Here is a 21,044-nt window from a genome sequence, read left to right as displayed (position 1 = left end):
ACTCTACCTTAAGGCAGAGTTTGCCTAAAAAATCTGCATGATCAGGTAGAGTTTGAGGCAAAACTCTGCCTTGTGAATCCAAACTCTATCTTACGAACTTTTATTTTTATTTTGACTAACCGAGGGTTTGAACCCGGAACCAAGGGGTTTTTAGCAAAGGGAAAAATCAAAGACCACCAATTTGAGGGGCAAAAATTAAAGACCAGTGCCTTTGAAGGGTATTCCGCACAAGAAAATATATTTGTTTTGGACCACAAGTTTCAAAAGTCTTCCTTTATTTTTTAAAGGCACAATTCGCAGGAATGCCCTTATTTTGGGGTGGTCTTTAATTTTTTTCACAATAAATTGATGATCTTTAATTTTTGTCCTCCGTTAGAATCCCTTGGTTTCAGGTTTGAACCTCCGCTCAGTCAATTTTTTTTTAAAAAAAAAATACTAAGGTAGAGTTTGGATTCGCAAGACAGAGTTTTGCAGGTAGAATTTTGCTACCTTCAGGCAGAGTTTGAAACTCTTCCTTGAGGTAGAGTTTTGCCTTGGGCAATTCGCAGGAATGCCCTTCTTTTGGGGTGGTCATTAATTTTTGCCCATTAAATTGGTGGTCTTTAATATTTGCCCTTCGCCTAATACCATGCGGTTTGGGGTCGAATCCCGGCTCAATCAAAAAAATAAAAACAAAAATCGCAAGCCAAAGTTTGTAGCAAAACTACTCTGCCTGCAGGTAGGGTTTGAAACTTCGCATGAAGGTAGAGTTTTGAGGCCTAACTTTGCAAACTCTGCCTACAGGTAGAGTTTTGTATGCCTGTAGTTAGAGTTTGCATTCAAAATTCTGCCTGAGGCATGCAAAACTCTGCCTTACAAATCCCAACTTATGCCTTGCGATTTTTTTTAACTGAGCAGGATTCGAACTCGGAACCAAGGGGCTTCTAGCGAAGGACAAAATTTAAAGACCACAATTTAAGGGGCAAAAATTAAAGACCAGTGCTTTTGAAGGGCAATCCGCACAAAAAAATGTTTTGCCTTCAGGCATGCTAAAACTCTACCTAAGGCAGAGTTTTGCCTTATACCTGAATGCAAAACTCAGCCTTCCGAATCCAAACCTCTGCCTTGCGATTTTTTTTTTTAATTTTTTTATTACCGAGCTGGAATTCGAACCAGAACCTTAGGATATTAGGCGAATGACAAAAATTAAAAACCAACGATTTGAGGACAAAATTAAAGACCATTGATTTTGATTTATTACTTCAGTTGCTTAATATATTTTTGTATATAAGACCATGGCTTAATGCATAAGCAGCCCCCTGAACTTGTTCCTTTTTTCCATTTTGGCATTTCAACTAAATATTGTTCTTATTGAACCCCTGAATTCGTCCTCAGGTATGTCTATCAAACACAATCTGAGTTACATAGTATTCTATCTTCAATGTAGCAAGATACTAATATATATTCTAATTTAATTTTGCCATTTTTTTTTTAGCTAAGATTAGCAGCAATTGAAACGGAGGGAAAAAGTCAGCTCTTAATTAAGCTGGCAGTGAAAGAGCAGAACTAGCGGAAACCGACACATCCATGACCTAAAGAATAGCTTACCATACGTCTAAAATATTACTTTACCTTCATTACCACAATTTATTTTTTGCTTCTAATAAAAATCAGATTTAGAGGGTTTGATAGATACACTTGAGGACGAGTTCCGGGGTTCAATGGGAACAACACTTAGTTGAGATGCCAAAATGGAAAAAAGGGACAAGTTTAGGGGGTTGCATATGCATTAAGCCTAAGACCATCTTTACATGCCATTCTATAAGGCTTAAACACAATTCTAATCCTTCACAAATTTAGATCAGTTTTATTCTACTCTCTCCGTCTCAATTTATGTGGCACTATTTGATTTAGCATAAATTTTAAAAAGAAAATGAAACTTTTGAAATGTATGGTCTAAAACAAACCTTAAATATTATGTGGCTACAAATCATTTTATTAAGGGTAAAAAGGAAATTTTAAAGGTAAATTGTTTCTAATTATAAAAAGATGACATTCTTTGTGATAGACTAAAAAAGAAAGGATACTACATAAATTGGGACAAAGAAGTATAAGTTTACTTGGGATAATGTAGTGCTTTAAATTTTTATATTTATTCTAAATTATATTTTTATATAACTAAAATGTTAGTAATTTTTTTTTTTTTGAAAAATTTATCCTTATTTTAGATAAGTGAATTTTTACATAACCTATTAAATTAGTATTATTTAATTAAGGATAATTGTGAAGAAGCTTCTTACTTTCTAGGGCTGAGTAGTTGCTTAAGGGGTGTGCCCAAGCCATAAAAGACCTTTAATATGAACCGCAAAACTCTTTTTTACCTTTTTTTGTCCTTATATATTAACTAGAAAATTTATCCGCGCTTCGCGCGGTCGTTAAAATAAATTATAGTATATGATAATGTTAGTTAATGAATATTCACACTATTAAAACACTTAACTATAATAACAGATTTGGTGTAAATAGCCAATGCATATAATTATTTAGCATTATACATAGATATGAATGTTGAGAAAACTATCAATTATGGAAAGCTGAACCACTAAGTATGAGGAGAATAAATCGAGAAAAAAGAGTAAGTGACCATTATTTACCTTATTGGCTTATCGCTATCTTTTAAGTTGACGTTTTGAGGATAATGGTTATGGGTGGTTGTGAAATGTTTGACGCACCTCTCAATTAATGCTGACCCTTATTGAGTACAAAACTTAAATGGAAAGATAAAACAACTAAAAATACCTGTTATAATAATCCATTCTTGGATATGTAAGGTGTTTAAAACTAAAAGTTTAACATCTTATGTTTTTTTCCTAGGTATTTTTACAAACTAATTATAAATAACTTGTAAATAATAAAAGTGAAAAACGTCGAATACGTGTAAGAAAAATAGTAAGGAGTATAGTCTTGCTTTGTTTAATTTAATTATTGTCTGCTACATTTTTCAAGTATAGACATCTCTAATTACTTATTGAGAACGGAAGATAATTAAAGTGACGGATTTCAAGTAAATAAGATGCTAGAGGAGAAAACAACAACAAAATTAATAAAATGTGAAAAATTACAACACAAAAAGTAAAAATAACTACGAAATTGAAGGTGAACAACCTTAAAAAAAAAAAAAACAATCAACTAAGGTCAAATAAAATTGGAAAAAAATCTAAAAGAGCATCAACAACTCCATTTATAATTGTTAATTTACAAATTGGTTAAGCCATGAAAATTTAGGTACAATAAGGAAGTTGATGAAACATATTATTTAAGCGAAATGCTAATAGATGAAGGTTTTTTTATAACTTAGACATAATTAGATGCAATAAACAGGATAGAAGTAATAATGTTAGTTATTAAACAAATCGGTCAATGAATTAAACGAAGGAAAAAAAAAAAAAAAAAAAGGAGAAAAAGATATTTGGAATTCTTATGGAACAAAATAAGAGAGATTAACATATATATATATATATATATATATATATATATATATGAAAGAATAAAAGAACAAAACAACGGAGATTAGCAACATCACTTACCAAAAATTCATTCACTGTGTTTAGACATTGCAGAAAGCCTCAAACAAAATTTTCAACTAAGGTAAAAACGAAGGAGGAGAAAACGGAAATGAGCATCCAACAACTCCATATGTGATTGTTATTTATACATTGGTTAAACCATAAGAATTAGGTAGAAGGGAGTTGAGGAGACATCTTATTTCAGTAGAGAATGCAAATAGATGGAGGTTTTTGTAACTCATGAGATATAATTAGATGTACTTCGTAAATATGATTAAAAAAATTATATAAAACAAATTAATGAATGAAAAAAATGAAGGAAAAACTAAAAAAAATAGGAGGAAAAATAATTGTATAATGGAAATGAATCATCACATCTCCAACTATCATGGAAAAAGCCCAAATTGCTTACTCGTGGCTCTTGAGTTACCAAAATGTTGCAGTCAAATTATTGTAACATATACAATGAATTGTCATTTTATTAGTATTAGATATTAAGAGAATTAAGATGTGTAATTAATGGATTATCATTAAGATAGTGAATTTTTGACTTTTTAATATACAACATAGTAATTTTAAATGAAGAAAAATTCAAAAAAAGGAGAAAAAAGATAAATGGGTTTCTAGGCCATAGAGAGTGCCACATCACATTTTCTATTCCTAGCTTTATATTATATATAGATTTAGGTAACTTTGCAAAATTTTCTTTTCAAACTGAAGCATTTATTAGGTCTTAATTTACATTTAAACATGTCTTATGTTCCTCTTAATATTCTTCTCTCTATTTGTTTAAACCTCCAAGATTTTGCTTTTTTAATAAGCTCATTTGTGCTTGCAAATATAGAAGGTAAAAATTATTGAATGGTGTGGTGTAGTGTTGAACGCTGAAAATGAAGGTAGCGTTATCAATCAAGATCGAATTGTCTTTAAAATCTCTTGTTTGGTTAACTAAGAATTAATCTTGGTATTTAATGAAGAACTAAGTTGATTTTTGAAGTTCATTTTAATGAGTTTATGTTATTTCTTGAATTAAAACCAAGGTTAAAATCACATCTAACTACCACAAAGCCGCGACACATATAACGAGGAGTGAAAATTAATAAATATCAAAAGAAATCTATTTCTATCCATAAATAAATTACATGCTCATAAATTCATAAAAATACAAAAATATTTTCAAATTATAATCTCTGTTTTTATCATGTTAGTTTAGAGAATATTGAATCACTTGTGTCCCTTTGATATTTACTAATTTTCCTACTAAACTTATATTTACTAATTTTCCTACTAAACTTAGTCCCTCATAATAAATTTTCTTTGAATTATCCAATTATATGATGAAGAAACTTTAATAATTCGACAAGATATGATTAATATGCAATTACATTAAATTGATTATGTAGTAGAAAAATGTGACACAGATTATACTTATGTAATAAAACTTACCTACTACTTATAGTTTGAGTCTAGGCTCGAGCTTAGCACGGGCCTTCTGTCCCTAGTATATCGCATAAATGTGATCTGTTTTGACGCGCAAGTTTAATAGGGCAATTCGCGCCCTTCTTTTGGGGTGGTCTTTAAATTTTGCCCCTCATATGCCTTATGGGCAGACTTGGCATAAGTATGCCGGGTCCGGCATAACTTTGGTAATTCCTTCACAAATTTATGCCGGGTCTGGCATAAAAGTTTGCCCATTAAAAGTATGCCCCACCGGCATAAACTTGTTAAAGAATTACCAAACTTATGCCGGACCCGGCATACTTATGCCTTATGGGCAAACTTGGCATAAGTATGCCGGGTCCGACATAACTTTGGTAATTCCTTCACAAGTTTATGCCGGGTCCGGCATAAAAGTTTGCCCATTAAAAGTATGCCCCCATCGATATAAACTTGTTAAGGAATTACCAAAGTTATGCCGGACCCGACATACTTATGCCAAGTCTGCCCATAAGGCATGAGTATGCCGGGTCCGGCATAAATTTGGTAATTCCTTAACAAGTATATGCCGGGTCCGGCATACACGCGACCCAAACTTTGCCTTGCAATTTCTTTTTTTAATTTATGCTTGAGCGGGGGTTCAAACTCAGAACCTCATGATTTCTGCGTGAACGCTCAGAGTTGCAATGCGAAGGACAAAAATTAAAGACCAGCAATATAAGAGGCATAATTTAAAGACCACAAATATGAGATGCAAAATTTAAAGACCACCAAGAGAAGGGCAATCCGCGCAAAAAAAAAATGACTTTAATATGACACAACTGCTCATGTGCTCTTTCGTCCAAAATTAGGGCATACTGAAATAGAATACCTCTATCACAAACAAACAACAATAGAATAGTAGGAGGCTTTCACCCCTAGCCATGGGAGATGAGGAGAATTTCTCTGTGTATCCCTCACAATGCTATTATTCCCTTTATCTCTTTCTTTACAGCTTCCAATTGTCCTACAGTTATTAGAGCTTATTCTTCTTGCCGTAGTAAAACATCTATATCAGCAAAGGGTAAACTTGGGTTAAATAGTAAGATTGAGAACTTCAAATGTTTAGATGATGCTCTTACTTTCTTCCATCAAATGGTTAGAATGCAGCCTCTTCCTTCTGTTCCTGTCTTCCGTAAATTATTTAAAACTATGCTAAGTATGAAGCATTACTCTGTTGTCATTTGTCTTTTTCGAGAAATGCAGAAATTGGGTATCCCAATTAATGATTTCATCTTGAATATCGTGATTAGCGGTTATTGCCTGATGCATCGTGCTGATTGTGCATTTTCGGTGTTACCCATTTACTTGAAGATTGGCATTCCATTTAATGTTGTCACCTTTAACCCCCTATTAAGGGGAATCTTTGCTGAAGATAAGGTTAAAGATGCAGTTGAATTGTTCAAAAAATTGGTGAGAGAGAAGATTTGTGAGCCCGACGAAGTCATGTATGCAACTGTAATGAATGGTCTTAGCAAAAGGGGACATACCCAAAAAACTTTAAGTTTGCTCAAGTTAATGGAAAAGGTGAACACTAAGCCCAACCTATTGATCTACAACATTGTTATAGATGCGCTTTGCAAAGATAGAAACTTAGATGCTGCTATCAATCTTCTGAATGAAATGAAGCAGAAAGGCATTCCTCCAGACATAGTCACATACAATTCAATAATTGATGGTTTGTGTAAGTTCAGTCAGTGGGAAAAGGTTCAGACTTTGTTCTCTGATATGGTGAATTTTAATATTTATCCAAATGTGCGCACCTTCAACATGGTGATTGACGGACTGTGCAAAGAAGGGAAAGTTGAAGATGCTAAGGAAGTGATGAAACTCATGATCGGAAAAGGTGTAGAGCCTAATATAGTCACCTATAATGCGATAATGGATGGATATTGTTTGCGTGGTCAATTGGATAGAGCGAGGAGAGTTTTTGATTTCATGATAGATAAGAACATTGAACCTAACATTATCAGCTATAGCATACTAATAAATGGATACTGTAAGAAAAAGAAACCGGTCGAGGCCATGCAATTGTTTTGTGAAATTTATCAAAAGGGATCAAAACCTAATATAGTTGTCTACACTACCATCTTGCAAGGTCTATTTGAAGTTGGAAGAATAGGCGATGCAAAAAAGTTCTTTGATGAGATGCTATCTACAGGGCCCATACCCGATTCATTCACTTATGGCACTTTGCTCAATGGTTATTTTAAGTACGGACTTGTTGAAGAAGCTATGTCACTCTTTCATAGGTTGGAACGAATGAGAGAAAATAATAACATTTCATTTTACAATATTATCATTAATGGATTGTGCAAAAATGGTAAACTCAATGAAGCTCATGCTATATTCAAGAAGCTTTCTTTCATTGGATTTCTTCCGAATGTGAGAACATACACTGTAATGATAAATGGATTTTGTCTTGAAGGGTTGTTTGATGAAGCTAAAGATATTCTAAGAAAAATGGAGCACAACGGTTGTTTACCAAACAATGTCACTTACAATGTTATTGTGCAAGGATTTCTCAGGTGCAGCAAAATTAGTGAAATGGCTACTTTCATGAAGGAAATGGCCGGAAGGGGCTTCTCATTTGATGCAACTACAACTAGTTTTTTGGTAAATATTGTAGAGGAGAATCCTTCTGTCCTTGACATAATACCAGAGCTTCACTTGAAAAATAAGAATTGAATATTTCTTTCGCTTGGTTTGTTCGGCTATGCTATCACTGTGATACAATTTCATTTTTATCCCTGCAAAAGAAATGGCTTCCAATGCAAATGCAGAAGCTGATGGCAATTAGAACGTTGCTTGAGCTTTCTAGGCAGGCCTATTGAGGACGTACATTAATTATGATATTTTGAGGTTTTTTTCCAGTCTTCTTTTTCTTAGAGATCAAATGTTTATGCAGTCTTAATATGAGAAAATTACCACTTCGATTTTTTTTTTAAGGAATATTAGTGAGTTTCCTTATGTGTTAACATTATAATTCTAGTATTATAATTTTTAGTAATATATATATAATTCTATTATTATAATTTTTAGTGCTATTTGGTTATCTTCAGGAACATCAAAATATTCATGTTTCTGAGAAAACCCTCCCAAAGAGAAAAAAATATCTAATGTATTTTCTTTTGCCGATTTCGCCAGCATTAACTACTTATAGTTGTTTCATTTTTCTATTTTTTCCTTTTTTAATTATTTTAATTATTTTAACATTATTCAGTGTTTGTTAATTTACGTGCAGGTTGCTGCAGGGTAAGTTGCTAGTACTGGAATGGTTGAGTTAAGTTCAGAAAATTTCTGAAAAGTTTTAAGAGTCTGAGTCACTAGTATCTTAACGATTGCATATGGGACTTGCTTTTCTTAAACTCTTTTCTTCCATGCAGGTGTCTGTAGCATCAGACTCTATGTGCAACTACATGTCTAGAGATGTTACAGCAAGCATTGGTTACGATTACATCCTTCAGCAGGTAACCTTTTGTTATAACTTCTTTCCGAAAATCTAACTTGATATCCTGCAGGCTAGTGTTGGTCTTGGCACTTCAACTATGTGCATTTCCAGTAGGTTTGCAGTTTCCTATTGGCTTTGAAATCTTTTTTCCTAGTTTCTAACCTAGTGGTCTGATCTTGTCAACTGTACTATTTGCTGTAACTGTGCAGATTCTAGTGAAAAATGAAAGCCCCAAATTTAACGCCTCAAAATTGTCATTATCTTTTCCAAAATGATTGCATGCAGACTCCAATAGATAATTTCTTGCCCTTAGATTTTGACACCTTGATGGTAGAACAATGCTAGCCTTATAATCCAGTTTAAGTTAAAAACTGACTACTGCCTCTTCCCTTTATATTGCATGGACAGACTTGGTCAGTGCCTGTGAGTCCACATATCTGTAAGCCCTTTGTTCTTGTTTCCTAATTTACCACTCCTCTTCATCACTTAAGATATATGTACTAGCGGTTTTCATCTGTTTTCTCTTTCATATCTTTCTGCTACGTGACATCTCATTTCTTTTTGCTGTGTGACATCTTGTTTCTGTAGTGTTAGAGATTCAGTACCAAACTCTGGTAGGAACCTAATGAAGTGTGGTAAGGTAGATAATTGTTGCATCTTTTGTAGAGAATCATATCTCTCCGTAGATTTTATACTTTATCTTGGATACCACCTGTGTACGGGGAGAAGTGGTATACAAGGTAAACTAACCTAAATACCGTGACTCCCAAGTATGATAGAACAAGGGAGAGTCTGTGCTATTAACCTAGAGATATTAAATGAATCTAGTATGTTCTAGCATATAGCTAAAGTACTTCTCTCGACTTCCAATGTAGACATTAGAAACTTCTTTTTTCGTTTTTGGATAACCATGGTGTCCGGGTCAGCTTGCGTGCACCTCGACTAATTCAACGGTGTACCTACTACCTCCAACCAGCATAGATACCGCGTAATTTTGTCCACCAAGACTTAGACAATTGGAAAAGAAATCAACTAGTGTTTTTGTCTCTGTTGGATTTGAACCGACACCTTCTCTTGTAGCTCAGGGAACCTATGGTACTGTTTACCGAGGTACCTATGACAATCAAGAGGTTGCAGGTAACACATATTTCCCTCTGATAGCAGGAAATAGATTGTTTCATGGTTATTTATTACTACATGTTTTGATAGAGAATTATAGGTATCATGTCACCAGTTTGCAATTGTTGCATTTGGTGATACATCTGTTCATTTAAAGCAGTATTTGACATTGGCTATTAACTAGACTGAGCTCCATGTTCTTTTTTTTTTAAATAGTTGAACCTTTTATGATACAATTTGCCAATTCTTCCAAATTTATTTGCTTGATGGCAATGACAAGATCCTTTCCAGTACTCTTTTCTACAAATGACTAAATCACATTTTCCCAGATTTTAGTTGTTTTATCAAATACTGAGTTGTCATATGGAATGCCTAAGTAATAAAAAGTTCGTCCTGATGGATGAGTTTTTTCTTTTGGTTGCATCAATGGAATTTCTCGGAGTTCGTTCCAATTGGAGTATAATTTACGGAGATCTCACCAGAAGCTTGAAGCATTGGACAAGATGTTTGGCATGCAATATGCATTAACTAATCTCTTTAATTCATGGTTACTTTACACCACTGTTTATTAGGATCTATGGTTCTCAATCCACTTCATTGACTACTAGGCCACACCCTTGAGCGCAATAGACATATAGAAACTCCTGTGGGCTGCTATTATGTGTTTGCAAAGGTCTATGAAAGCTCATTAAGCGGATCTTGTTTTTGTGACTGCATCTCGCCAATGTTGGATATTTAATCAACCTTGCTCATCATGACTTTGATGTTTACTGAATCAATATTATGCATGCATTACAGTGTTGTCTCAGAGGGAAGATTGATTCCAACGGATGTGCTGCTGCTTTCTTGGAAGAGCGCTTGAACATGGGTCTTAATTTCCTTCTTTCAGCCGAGGTAGGTGGCATATGGACTTTTTAATTTTGTCGTAGCTCCTTCACAAAACACATGTTCCCACTCGCCTTTCCTTCTGAGTTGAGGTCTTCACAGAGGATACACCTGTTGCGGACTATCTTTGTAAATTGTGTTGAGTCAATCATTTCTCTCTTGCCACCAGCCATTTGAAGCATTTAACCTTGTAAGGGGCTGTGTTTCTTCATATCAATTTCCTAGGTCATATATGGTGTTGCCTACTACTTTGGGAGAACACCTTGTAGCCTAATTTTACCGGGAAAACGCCGAATTTGTGTTCCTTCTATTCGATCTTGTCTGGTTATGCTTGCAGCCCTTGACATCCTCAATCACTCGTAAAAATTGGCTCATTTTCCTCCATTTTGCAGTCATTACACCCCTTTTTCAGAAGTACATTCTATCCTTGTGGAGACTAATACACTTCTCCTGTTGCACGGTGATTAGTTGCAGAGCTGAAAATCCTGGGAATTTCCCAGTTTAATTCGAATGTGCTTTGGGAATTTACTCATTAAGTTCTCTTTTTGAAATGGTAAGTATTATAGATTTCAAATCCAACACTAAGCAAGTGTTGTTGGTACATCCAAAAAAGAACAAAAGAAAAGTAAACCCTGACTGTCTATACAAAAGAGTCTATGAACTGTAACAGGGTTTCTGCCTCCTCAGCTATTATCCATTTTACACCAAAAAGATACCATAAAAATACAATCAGAGTTTATCTTCAAGATTGAGTTCTTTTGTCCATCAAAACATCTTCTATTCATTTCCTCTCCATCATATTCCAGCAGGAATGGTGTTCCGGGCTTTCTCTAAATGCTCAGGCAATGCTTTTCTGTCCCAGCAGAGAAGTAAATCTATTGTTGACCTTGGCATAACCCATTTCACCCCCCAGGAAGTTGAAGAACATGTGCCAAACTTGAGTAGTAACAGAGCAATGTAGAAAGCGCCTGTTGCTTTCTGTTTTTTTCTCACACAAAAAGCATCTGTTGACGAACTGTAGCCCTCTTTGTAATTTTCTCTTGGGTTAGAAAAGCTTCTTTTATGACAAGCCATTCAAAGCACATTGCTTTCACCGGAGGTTTGGAATTTTATATCTGTTTCGAAGGGCCAGCATTAGGTTGGTTGGCAGCATCCAGAAAAACCTTGTAGCATGATTTAACATAGAAACAACCACTTGAATGACCCTTCCACACCACTTCATCTTCACTGTTCTTTAATCCATTGTAAGGGGACAATACGGTAAAGAGTTCTCCAATCCTCTCAAGTTCCGAATCATTAAAATTTCTTCCGAATGTGATGTTCCAAGCATTACCTTCTCTGCTCTAGGCTAGTTTGAGTTCTGTGTCTCCTGTTAGAGTGAACAAGGAGGGGAATTGATCCCTGAGGGGTAAGTGGCCAAGCCGACTATCATGCCAGAAGGAAATTTTCCTACCATTGCCTATTTTTTATCCAATGTTCTGGGAAAACATTGGCCATAAAGCTCTGATCCAATCCCCATTGGAGGCGGTCCTTCCTTTGTACACCATTCTCCAGAAAGCCTCTACGTCAACATTGAATCTCCTCACCACTTAATCAAGAGGCTTCTATTCTGCTGCCTCAAATTCTTAATACCCAATCCACCATTTTCCTTCTTGAACCTTTGTGATCTAGAAGTTTTCCATCCCATATTTATCTCAGATCAGTTGCTTCCACATCAATTCTTCCTCATTGCAGAACCTCCAAAGCCACTTCATAAGGAGATTGCTATTATGTACCCTAAGGCTTTAACTCCAAGTAAATATATGTAATGAATTGGACTTGTAATTGGCTGGTTGAGCCGAACCTTCAAATAAAAGGTTTTAGCTCTATTTAAAGAAGATAAATTTAAATTTTCAGTTTTTAATTTTAACTGACATACCTGTTCATTCTCTGATTAGCCTTCTTTCAACCTCTACAAATTACACCGTCCTTGGCTTATCGATTTGTAGTACATGTTTTGGCTTTATCGTGTCTCTAAAATAACCTAGTTTGTGCTTAGTTTGTGTTCTTCTAAATAGTATGCACCCAATTTTTATTTAACGCCAATGATTTTTCACGCTTCAAAGCTTTATTTCAATTTTGTCTTTTTGTTTTCCTGACAGGATGTTTCACTTGCCAGATAACCGCATCAGAGCACATTCTTGTTGTTGATCAGATTGGTATTATAGGAGTGGTGTCTGTTGGAGATGGTGTTAGTGTTGTTGTGAGTGAGCATAGGGATGAGTGAACCTTTTAAATACCAAACATACAAGGAGATTATTAGATGATGATCACAAGAAATAAATGGATCATATGCCCTTAATCTTGTAAATATCAACATGCTTGGGTCTACTGCACTAATTTTCCTGTTTAGTGTTAGCAATTGTTTAAGATGACAGTTTCTTTTGAACAAACTAAAAGGTGTTTCATCTTTGTTTTTAGGGATTAATTTTTTACTTTGTGGTTCTTTACATTGTTTGAAAGATTAAAATTTATTCCCACAGTAGGAAATGATACGGCTTTTCTTTTTCTAGTTCATAATTGTTCTTTAGGCTGCCCTTTTTTCCGTTGTTCTCTAGGCTTTTATCTTCAACACGTTTTGAACGACCTTCCAAAATTGTGCTTTTCCATATATATATATATATATATATATATATATATATATATATTGGGCATGCATAACCAAAACCTCAATAAAGGTGACAATGTTAAAGATAATTAATCAAGATTTGCTATTGGTGCCTTGACCAAAAGCCAATTATAGTAACTTCGACCTGAGATTATTCTATGGCTACTCGAAAGAAAAAACATTGTGTGGCCATCTATTAAACATGGTTACATGATAAATTGTTTTTTTTTTTTGAAAGAGGTAACTTTGTATTCCTCAACATTGAGGGTATGCTGGTCACCTTCAAAGTTGATTACATAAGGAATAAAAGAGTAATTACAGAGCTCCTGGGAGTATTTCATTATCTATGTCTTGTTCTTTACACCAAAAATCTAAAACTACATTATAATTCCATTTAGGTTATATGATAAACATGTCTATATAAGTATATAATTCTAATGTAAAAGTAATTTGACATATCTCGTAAATTAAATTACCTATTTATTCGTTTATTATATTGTTGTGTTTCTCCTTAATTTTAATTTTATGCTATATACTAAGAAGCTCAAAAGTCACCTCCTTAATTTTGAAACTCAAATACACACTTTTTCACTAAACTCTTCCCACGTCAAGCACTCCATACCTCTTTGGCCTTTAGGTAGTCAAGGAACACACGTTACTACTATTTTCCATTTGCTCCCGAGAAAATGACAAAGATGGTCCCATATATTTGAGAGTAGGTTCAAAATAGTCCCCTAAGTATGTATTTGACATTTTTGGTAGTTTAAGTTTGTCAAAAGTTAACATTTTTAGTCTTCATAAAATATTTACCAAACTCTGTTTGTTAGATTTGACGTAAACAGTGAAAAAAAACTATAAAGACCAAGAAAATTCTATCAAATCCTAAAATATGCAACACAAAAAACTACACTAGACTCTAGTAAAAAGAATAGCGAAGATTACACCACAAAAAATTGCATCAAACTTTCGAAATAAATCAAAAATAGAAAAAAACTAGTATAATAGTTGTATCTCTAAATGTTAGTTGCCGCTGCTTTTTTTTTTTTTTAAAAGTTCCTATCAAATGTAAAGGACAGAGTTTGGTAAATGTTTGACGGAAACTAAAAATTTAATTGGAAAACTTAAAGCACCAAAACTATTAAATGCATACTCAAGGGACTATTTTGAACCTACCGTCAAACATAAGGACTATTTTTGTTATCTTCTCATGTGCTCCGAGTACACAATCCCTCTGTTAAAATTATTCCTAAAATTAGGGTAACACTCTCTCACTCACAGAAATTGTTCAGTTCTAAGTTAGCCATTGAAGATGAAGTTAATTTCTGTTCGCAATGGTACTATTCCCTTTATCTATCGTTCTTGTTCAGCCATTAGAGCTTATTCTTCACGCCATAGTTATAAATCCATTTCGGTGAAGGGTAAAGTTGGGTTAAACATCAATTTTGAGAATGTTAAGTGTTTGGATGATGCTGTTACTCTCTTCCATCAAATGGTTAGAATGAAGCCTCTTCCTTGTGTTGTAGACTTCTCTAAATTATTTAAGACTATGCTTAATATGAAGCATTATTCTGCTGTCATTTCTCTTTTTCGAGAAATGCAGACATTGGGCATCCCAATTGATAAATACATCTTGTGTATCGTGATCAACAGTTATTGCCTGATGCATCATGCTGATTGTGCATTTTCGGTGTTACCCATTTACTTGAAGAATGGCATTCCATTTAATGTTGTCACCTTTAACACCCTAATAAGAGGGATATTTGCTGAAAATAAGGTCAAAGATGCAGTTGAATTGTTCAAAAAATTGGTTAGAGCAAACATTTGTGAGCCCGACGAAGTCATGTATGCAACCGTAATGAATGGTCTCAGCAAAAGGGGCCATACCCAAAAAATTTTAAGTTTGCTCAGGTTAATGGAACATGGTAACACTAGGCCCGACATATTCATCTACAGCATTGTTATAGATGTCCTTTGCAAAGATGGAAACTTAGATGCTGCTATCAACTTTTTGAACGAGATGAAGTTGAAAGGCATTCCTCCAGACATAGTCACATACAATTCAATAATTGATGGTTTGTGTAAGTTCAGTCAGTGGGAAAAAGTTACGACTTTATTCTCTGAGATGGTAAATCATAATATTTATCCAAATGTGCGCACCTTCACCATAGTGATAGATGGACTATGCAAAGAAGGGAAAGTTGAAGATGCTGAGGAAGTGATGAAACATATGATCGGGAAAGGTATAGAGCCTAATATAGTCACCTATAATGCGATAATGGATGGATATTGCCTGCGTGGTCAAGTGGATAGTGCGAGAAGAATTTTTGATTTCATGATAGATAAGAGCATTGAACCTGACATTATCAGCTATAGCATACTAATAAATGGATACTGTAAGAAAAAGAAATTTGCCGAGGCCATGCAATTGTTTCATGAAATTTCTCAAAAGGGATCAAAACCTAATATTGTTACATACAATACTATCTTGCAAGGGTTTTTTGAAGTTGGAAGAATAGGCGATGCAAAAAGATTCTTTGATGAGATGCTATCTGTTGGGCCCATCCCTGATATATACACTCATGTCACTTTGCTCAATGGTTATTTTAAGCACGGATTTGTTGAAGAAGCTATGTCACTCTTTAATAAGTTGGAAAGAAAGAGAGAAGATACTGATATTGCATTTTACAATGTTGTCATTAATGGATTGTGCAAAAACGGTAAACTCGACAAAGCTCATGCTATTTTTGTGAAGCTTTCTTCGATGGGATTGCTTCCAAATGCTAGAACGTACAATGCAATGATAACTGGATTTTGTCTACAAGGGTTGTTAGATGAAGCTAAAGATATTCTAAGAAAAATGGAAGAAAACGGTTGTTTACCAAACAATGTCACTTACAATGTTATTGTACAAGGATTTCTTAGGTGCGGCAAAATTAGTGAACTGGCAACTTTCATGAAGGAAACGGCTGGAAAGGGCTTCTCATTTGATGCAACTACAGCTGAGTTTTTGGTAGACGTTATAAGGGAGAATCCTCCCGTCCTTGACATGATACCAGAGCTTCACTCGAAAGATAAGAAGTGAATATTTCTTTCGCTTGGTTTATTCGCATATACTATTGTACCTGTAGGTCCCAGAGAGAGAAGTTTACTGCTGCTCCAAGGTTCCCCTTCTACTATCTCCAGATAACTTTGACGAAATTGTGCTGGAGGAGACGAAGGATGTCTTGGTTGAATTTTTTCCTCCATGGTAAGTTTGAAGTGGCTCACCGCAGGTCATTCACTTGATTTTGAATTGATCAGTAAGTTCTATTTCTAAAGTCTCGGTAATATCAACATCCCGAGATTGCTATCTTTGGTAGGAAAATCAAATTCTAGCTGTGGCATCTTTTTAAAAAGTGAAAAGTTTTGATGGTCAATAACTACATACTTAAGACCATCAAACAGATCATATAGCTCGACAACCATCTGGTTTTGGCCTATCCCTGTAGAATCTTAGCGCCATGTGATGTTAATTTCATCCCTTGTTTGTGGATCTGGAAGTTTTGTGCACTGCTGAGATTTCTGTGTCTCATTGGCAGAGTTTCAGCCTTAAGTTGGAAGCTGGTAGTTAAAAGTTGTTGCTCGTGTGCTTCCTAAGGAGCATTATATCTGTTCCAAAGTGACAAGAGTTGCATCTATATCTAATTGAAGCTAATTTCTGAGTCTGGCCTAATGCCTAATGAGCAACAATATGATTTGGACTTCTATTTCTAGATTGCATATGTGTAACTCCATATGTCATCAAATGTGTTTTGTTACCTTTATTGAGGCAAAACATCTTCATATGCAAGAGCTTTCACTAATCTAGTAGAGGTTTTTTTCCTCATTTATAGTTTTTTCCCTCAATGGAGATCTTGTTGTTCTCGGTAGCAGTTAATGGTTAAACCAGTCGTATGCAGTTGTTTGTGAACAGAGATAAGCTGAGATGAACCAGGTTTGGGTTTTATACCAGATTTTGGGATTACTGGAGTATAGGAATATAATTCAGATAGTGGGAATTTAGCCGTGAAAATTTGAATTTATGTACCTAAAATGGAAAACTGGTAGCGACTTAATCAGATCATAAGAACATTTTTTCCATGTCTTCAGTTTAGTTTTTCATAAAGAAATTATATCACTAACTCACCTATTCCTCAATAAAGATGCATAAAGAGGAACAGCACTCATAAGGTATTTGATAATGGCAGGGAGGTGCACAATTGCAGATAGGTCTACCTCATCCTTTTGTCCCTGAAACGTATAGTATGAATATTTGTAGTTTTCTTGAAGTTGAAATAGAACTTGTTCAACGTTGATATTCTATACTATAGATGAACGGTAAATACCATATTTAGAATATTTACGAATATATTTTTGAGGTTTATATATGATCCAAGATTACCGGATGCTTTGTTGAAATAGAACTTGTTCAAAATTGATGGGGTATACAAATTGTCATTGCTATTCGAGAAGGGTCATACTCCATATAGTTATTGTCAACTAACTTAGAACATGGAGGGAAGGAATTTCTTTTGAAGACATAGCTCTGTTTGAATTCTCTACTGTAATTGTTAGAACTTGAATTTTAACTTTCAAGTGTAAACTCTTCTTGTTATTTGAAGAATTCGGGGGAAGAGAGACCCGTGTCTTATCATATACTTCAGCTCTGTGTTATAATGTTGGTGACTTTAGTTAGTGAGATGGACGCAATTGAGCTTTCCATGATCATGTGTCCACGTGTAGTTTTGTCATAGTTGTCGTTAAGAATATTAGTTATCTATGGGATATTGAATCCTGTGGATACTATCAGATAGGAGTAAGCATATATCTAATTTCTTCTATGCTCTTGTTTTTCAGTGTGTTCATGCTTTGTAACAAAATTAACCTCGTCTCTAGAATCATTTGAATGTCAAGTGTCAGCTGTGATCTTTTGGTAATTTAATTCTCCTTCATTAACATAATAAAGTGCATTTGATGTTTATGAACTTTCAGCTGACAATACAGACAATCATAGTACTGGGAAGATCATCCAAGTCAATGGAAGTTGGGAGCTTTTTGACAGAAGAGGTAAATTTAAATACTTACGAATGATCTTTGTACTTCCCCCCCCCCCCCCCCCCCCCCTCTTCTCCTTCTCTCTCTGGAGAATTTTAGTACAGGGAAATTGTGACAGGTGAGGTAAATTTAAAGGCTCTTGTCATCATAAAAGTAATGCGCAGCATTGAAATGCACTTCCTGTAATATATTCTGGCAGCTAGGTCTGTAGTTAGATCGCGAGGCATTTGTTTATATGATGTCAATTTTGTTCATGTGTGGGTTTGCAGAGCAGGCTCATCACGGTCACACTAGAAACTAAAGTTCTGAAAGCGATAACTGATAACAGCTACTACTACTTTCTGCTTCATTTCTTTTTTTACTGCCTTTTTTAGTGTATTTGGCTCAAACACAAGAAGATACGCTTAAATACATAACGACGTGTTAAGAGTAATTTTAATGTGGAAATCCACCAAGTTTCCTTATATGAGGTAATTGACATATTTTTTTGATAAGCAATAAATAATTTTTATCATTTGTAGCACCTAGGGTGTTCTTACAATGTGCAGTTACAAAAAACGAAAATTTAGTTTGTTGAAATGAACTGAGGAAACTTATCATCTTCTCAGCTTCCTAGGCCATATATGATGTTGCCTACTACTTTGGGAGAACACCTTGTAACCTGAATTTACCAGGAAAATGCCGGATTTGTAATCCTTCCATTCGGTTCTTGTTTGGTTCTGCTTGCAGCCCTTGACGTCCTTCAATCACTTGTGACAATTGGCTCATTTCCTCCATTTCAGTCATTAGACCTTCTTTCCAAAGGTATGTTCTGTTGTTGCACAATGATTAGTTGCAAATCTGAAAATCCTGGGAAATTGCTCGTTGAGTGGTCTGTTCCATATCCATCCGTCTTGCTCGAATAGGATTTTTCTACCATCTTGAAATTTGTGTGAATGTGCTCCATGAGAATTGTTAGGAACCTTTGTGATCCAAAAGTTTCCCATCCCATATTTTTATCCGATCCGTTTGCTTCCACATTGATTTTTTCTAATTGCGGAACAAGCCACTTCATAAGGAGATTGATGTCATGTATCCCAAGGCTTTTACTCCAAGTCATTTAATAGATATATGTAATGACTTGGACTTGTAATTGGCGATCGAGCTGAACCTTCAAATTTAAATTTTAGTTTTAATTCTAAATGACATACCTGTTCATTAAATAAGATCACCTTTTTCTGAATAGCCTTCATCAACCTCTATAAATTACGCCGTCCTTGAAGTGGCTTATCAATTTGCAGTACACGTTTGGCTTTATCCTATCCCTAAAAAACTTGTTTGTATTCTCCTAAATAATATACCCAGTATTTATTTAAGGACAATGATTTTTCTTGCTTCACAGCTGTATTTCAATTGTCCTTTTGTTTTTCTGACACGATGTTTCACTTGCTAGATAATCGCATCAGGCATATTCTTGTTTGTTGTCCGTTGGAGATGTTGTTCGTGTCGTTGCAAGTGAGCATAGGGATGAGCTGAACCGTTCAATTACCAAACAGACAAAGGAGGTGTTATTAGATGAAGCTAGACAAGAAATAAACGGACAGTGCCCTTATTCTTGTAAATATAACATATCAACATTCTTGGGTCTACTGCATTACTTTTGCAGTTTAGTGTGCTGATGACTAGCAGTTGTTTAATATTGACATATTCTTTCAGTTAAGCTCAAGATATTTCCTGTGTCAGCAAAATGCAGAAAACAATAGCCATCCATTCATACATTGTAAAGTGACTTGGCAGCTGGGACAGATACTTTTAGCATGACCTGAATAGGGTCATGCCAGAATCTACGCTCTTAGTTCATACTGGGACAGATCTCTTTTTTTATTTTTATTTTTTATGCGTCCACTTATATTTTCACGCTATAAATGGACTTCTGCTGCTCTTATGGCAGAAGAACATGGGTTTGAAAGCACTACAATATCTGACATTTTGAAAGACAAGCGTATAGACACTTGAATCTGGTGGCACTGCCGATGATTATGTGTATGATACTGTGCAGTCCGCTAGTATTTTCATGCTTTGTCTAGATTGACTTAGCATCTCACCATTGACATGACACACATAGTAAGGTTACATGTAGACAATAGCAAAAGTAACAACATTCGACAAAGGTGCAAGTTAGCACACATTGATGATAAAATGAGAAAAAGTCGCTTGAGATGGTTTGGTCATGTCCGCATCATCGACCTATAGATGCACCAGTCATGATTTGGTCATGTCTGCATCATCGACCTATAGATGCACCAGTCAGTAGGTGTAAACTCATGGTGAATGGATGTGTTTAAAAGGAGATGAGATAAATCTAAAATTACATAGAAGGAAGTTGCTCCAAAGGACATACAAGCTCATCCACCGTAGAACTAGAGAAAATATGGCAAAATCGAAAAAACATATCTATATGGTGGATACCAATTTGTTTTTTTTTTTTTTTGCCTATTCAAAAAATTAGGACTATGTCTTGGTCAATGTTAGTATGTTTACTTTTGGTCGTATGTTTTTTAGGATTCATTTGGTCATATTAGAGATTTATGTCTTGAAAATGTCGAGAACTTTTAATACTATCTATTTTGTATTTTAGTGTTCCAAAATGAGAATTAATTGAGTATTAGTGTCAATGAGAATTCATACAGCCCATTCCACTTGCGGAGGCATAGTTATTGACTTATTGTTTTTGTTATTGTATTTAAATGCACACTTACCAATTATTACTTGTGTAACTGGTTATAATGAGAACAGTGGTTGCCCTACAAGAAAGTATAGAAATGACAATAACTCTTTTGCCAACAAAAATAATATAATTAGAAAAATT

The 21,044-nt window shown here is 34.8% G+C and overlaps 2 protein-coding genes across 2 annotated transcripts; both read left to right on the top strand.

Moving 5' to 3' along the window:
* The first annotated feature begins 5,802 nt into the window (after positions 1 to 5,802).
* LOC132606092 (uncharacterized) lies at positions 5,803 to 20,035 on the top strand. Its single transcript, XM_060319430.1, has 15 exons — positions 5,803 to 7,707; positions 8,266 to 8,276; positions 8,408 to 8,491; positions 8,543 to 8,593; positions 8,682 to 8,725; positions 9,061 to 9,112; positions 9,553 to 9,609; positions 10,390 to 10,485; positions 11,853 to 11,884; positions 11,978 to 12,270; positions 12,618 to 12,718; positions 14,424 to 16,370; positions 18,134 to 18,208; positions 18,926 to 19,000; positions 19,629 to 20,035. The coding sequence occupies exons 1-12, from the start codon at positions 5,913 to 5,915 to the stop codon at positions 16,203 to 16,205; spliced, it is 4,398 nt and encodes a 1,465-aa protein (XP_060175413.1). The 5' UTR covers positions 5,803 to 5,912; the 3' UTR covers positions 16,206 to 16,370; positions 18,134 to 18,208; positions 18,926 to 19,000; positions 19,629 to 20,035.
* Positions 7,716 to 13,027, top strand: LOC132605743 (mitochondrial import receptor subunit TOM40-1-like). The gene is made up of 4 exons (XM_060318953.1): positions 7,716 to 7,883; positions 8,266 to 8,491; positions 10,390 to 10,485; positions 12,618 to 13,027. The coding sequence occupies exons 2-4, from the start codon at positions 8,369 to 8,371 to the stop codon at positions 12,636 to 12,638; spliced, it is 240 nt and encodes a 79-aa protein (XP_060174936.1). The 5' UTR covers positions 7,716 to 7,883; positions 8,266 to 8,368; the 3' UTR covers positions 12,639 to 13,027.
* Positions 20,036 to 21,044: the final 1,009 nt, after the last annotated feature.

The sequence above is a fragment of the Lycium barbarum genome, chromosome 8, assembly GCF_019175385.1.
Source record: "Lycium barbarum isolate Lr01 chromosome 8, ASM1917538v2, whole genome shotgun sequence".
NCBI lineage: Eukaryota > Viridiplantae > Streptophyta > Magnoliopsida > Solanales > Solanaceae > Lycium > Lycium barbarum.
The sequence above is the reverse complement of the archived record's forward strand: the minus strand, read 5'-3'. Positions and strand labels throughout refer to the sequence as shown.

What these genes read in the sequence shown, in the direction of transcription:
- LOC132605743 (XM_060318953.1), top strand. Translation starts at nt 8,369, where the DNA reads ATGGGACTTGCTTTTCTTAAACTCTTTTCTTCCATGCAGGTGTCTGTA. An exon ending in ACGATTACATCCTTCAGCAG is followed by an intron (nt 8,492 to 10,389) that starts GTAACCTTTTGT and finishes CATGCATTACAG; the next exon opens with TGTTGTCTCAGAGGGAAGAT. An exon ending in ATTTCCTTCTTTCAGCCGAG is followed by an intron (nt 10,486 to 12,617) that starts GTAGGTGGCATA and finishes TTTTCCTGACAG; the next exon opens with GATGTTTCACTTGCCAGATA.
- LOC132606092 (XM_060319430.1), top strand. Translation starts at nt 5,913, where the DNA reads ATGAGGAGAATTTCTCTGTGTATCCCTCACAATGCTATTATTCCCTTT. An exon ending in GCATTTCCAGTAGGTTTGCA is followed by an intron (nt 8,594 to 8,681) that starts GTTTCCTATTGG and finishes GTAACTGTGCAG; the next exon opens with ATTCTAGTGAAAAATGAAAG. An exon ending in ATTTCCTTCTTTCAGCCGAG is followed by an intron (nt 10,486 to 11,852) that starts GTAGGTGGCATA and finishes GTCTCCTGTTAG; the next exon opens with AGTGAACAAGGAGGGGAATT.